At 46.0% G+C, this 2,500-nt stretch overlaps 1 protein-coding gene across 1 annotated transcript in view; it reads right to left on the reverse strand.

Moving 5' to 3' along the window:
• LOC143292699 (BAI1-associated protein 3-like) overlaps positions 1-2,500 on the reverse strand; it is a 297,052-nt gene that overhangs the window by 15,729 nt on the left and 278,823 nt on the right. The window contains 2 exon segments of the mRNA XM_076603214.1: positions 395-463; positions 2,372-2,495. Of these exon segments, the coding sequence (XP_076459329.1) occupies positions 395-463; positions 2,372-2,495 (193 nt within the window).

Genomic DNA, 2,500 nt, shown 5'->3' on the forward strand with positions numbered 1-2,500 from the left:
TACTTTTATTATTATTGTTTTTTTCGGTGGTGGGGTGTGTGTGTGTGTGGGGGTAATATACTAAAGCACATTTTGAAAAAAAAGACACTTCACTACACACACATTATCATCATACGTCCACCTCACCACCATCACCCGTACACATGCCACGCTTTACTAACCCCCTCCGCTCTACTCACATACCATACACACTGAACTGAGACCCGAAAACGCCCAAGTCACAGAGTGGTGAAATAGATGACACAAGAGAGATGGTGAGCGCGGAATGGGCAGTCAGATGAAGGTACGAATAACTAACCTCACCCCTTACACCACACACACACACACACACACACACACACACACACACACACGCAACCCCCCCGCGCCCCCCCCACCCCAACACCACCCTCACCTGTGTAAAACAGCAACAGACGTCCACAGCCGAAGTGCTATACTTCACGGCAGCGTCTGCCTGCGCTACCTGTTTACACACACACAGTGTCACCTGTATTATGTTGTGTTGTGTTGTGTTGTGTTGTGTTGTGTTGTGTTGTGCTGTGCTGTGCTGTGCTGTGGTGATGTGCTATGTTGTGTTGTGCTGTGCTGTACTGTGTTGTGCGGTGCTATACTTTACAGCAGCGTCTGCCTGCGCCACCTGTTTACATACAGAGTGTTATTTGTATTTTGTTGTGTTGTGTTGTGTTGTGTTATGTTGTGCTGTATGGTGCTGTTCTGTGCTGTGTTGCATTGTGTTGTGTTGTGTTTTGCTGTGCTGTGCCGTACCGTACTATGTTGTGTCGTATTGTGTTGCGTTTTGCTGTGCTATGCTGTGCTGTGTTGTACTGTGCTGTACTGTACTGTGTTGTTCTGTGTTGTGCTTTGCAGTGCTGTGCTGTGCATTGTTGTGTCGTGTTGTGTTTTGCTGTGCTGTGCTGTGTTGTGTTGTGCTGTGTTGTGTTGTGCTGTGCTGTGTTGTGCTGTGCTGTGCTATGTTGTGCTGTGCTATGTTGTGCTGTGCTGTGTTGTGCTGTGCGGTGCTGTGTTGTGCTGTGCTGTGCTATGTTGTGCTGTATTTTGGTGTACTGTGTTGTGCTGTGCTATGTTGTGTTGTGGTTTGGTGTACTGTGTTGTGTTGTGCTGTGCTATGTTGTGTTGTGTTTTCGTGCACTGTGTTGTGCTGTGCTATGTTGTGTTGTGGTTTGGTGTACTGTGCTGTGCTGTGCTATGTTGTGTTGTGGTTTGGTGTACTGTGTTGTGCTGTGCTATGTTGTGTTGTGGTTTGGTGTACTGTGTTGTGCTGTGCTATGTTGTGTTGTGTTTTGGTGTACTGTGTTGTGCTGTGCTATGTTGTGTTGTGGTTTGGTGTACTGTGTTGTGCTGTGCTATGTTGTGTTGTGTTTTGGTGTACTGTGTTGTGCTGTGCTATGTTGTGTTGTGGTTTGGTGTACTGTGTTGTGCTGTGCTGTGTTCTTTATGTTGCGTTGCAGCATGATGAAATAAAATACATCTTTAAACAATGCTATTGGGAATTAAAACAAAAACAAAGAAACCAACAAACAAAGAAAATAATATGCATCAGTGTGTTGTCAATATATATAGGTCTTCAGTGTTTGCATTCAAAATTATTTTCCAATTTTAACCACCTCTACTGCGGTACAGGATATGAATGTTCCATATCAGAAACGTAATACAACAGCGCCAGAATATACCTGCTTTCCAAAGACCTTTTTTCGGTTGGGCACACACACACACACACACACACATAAATACAGAAATCAAGTGCATAGCGATCCAAGGGAAGCAACTAACGTTTGCCAAGTTTGCGCGCTTGTCATGTCAACAGTTGTGCCCCTTGACTAAGTGATTCCGAACTTGAATACCCGACGTGAAGCCCATAGAAGCTGTAGCAGAAGCAGAAGCAGAAGAAGAAGAAGAAGAAGAAGAAGAAGAAGAAGAAGAAGAAGAAGAAGGAGGAGGAGGAGGAGGAGGTGGGAGGAGGAGGATAAGGATGATGAGGAGAATGAAGAAGAAGAGGAAGAGAAAGAGGAAATGGAAGATGGGGAATAAAAATGAAGAAAATGGACTGAGGTAACCGCCAATGCCTATAAAAAAAACAAACAAACAACAAAAAACAAAAACAAACAACAACAACAAAACACACACACACACACACACACACACACACACACACACACACACACACACACAGGATCACAATTGAATATGTTTTATACAAGAAACATGAATGTAGCACACACACACACACACACCCACACACACACACACACACACACTTCCCCACCCTACCCCCCCACACCCCCACAACCCTAGCATCCCACTCCACCCCACCCCACCCCACCCCACCCAACCCACCCACCAACCAACGAACCTTCTCCAGTTCCACAGCAGTCCTGATGCGGCGCTCCGCTCTCTGCTGGGCGATGTGCAGCCAGCGACTGACAGTGAAGCGGAACCACTCGTAGTACTTGCTGATGGTCAGCTGGGACTGCTCACTACT

This window comes from Babylonia areolata, chromosome 1 (genome assembly GCF_041734735.1).
Source record: "Babylonia areolata isolate BAREFJ2019XMU chromosome 1, ASM4173473v1, whole genome shotgun sequence".
Lineage (NCBI taxonomy): Eukaryota > Metazoa > Mollusca > Gastropoda > Neogastropoda > Buccinidae > Babylonia > Babylonia areolata.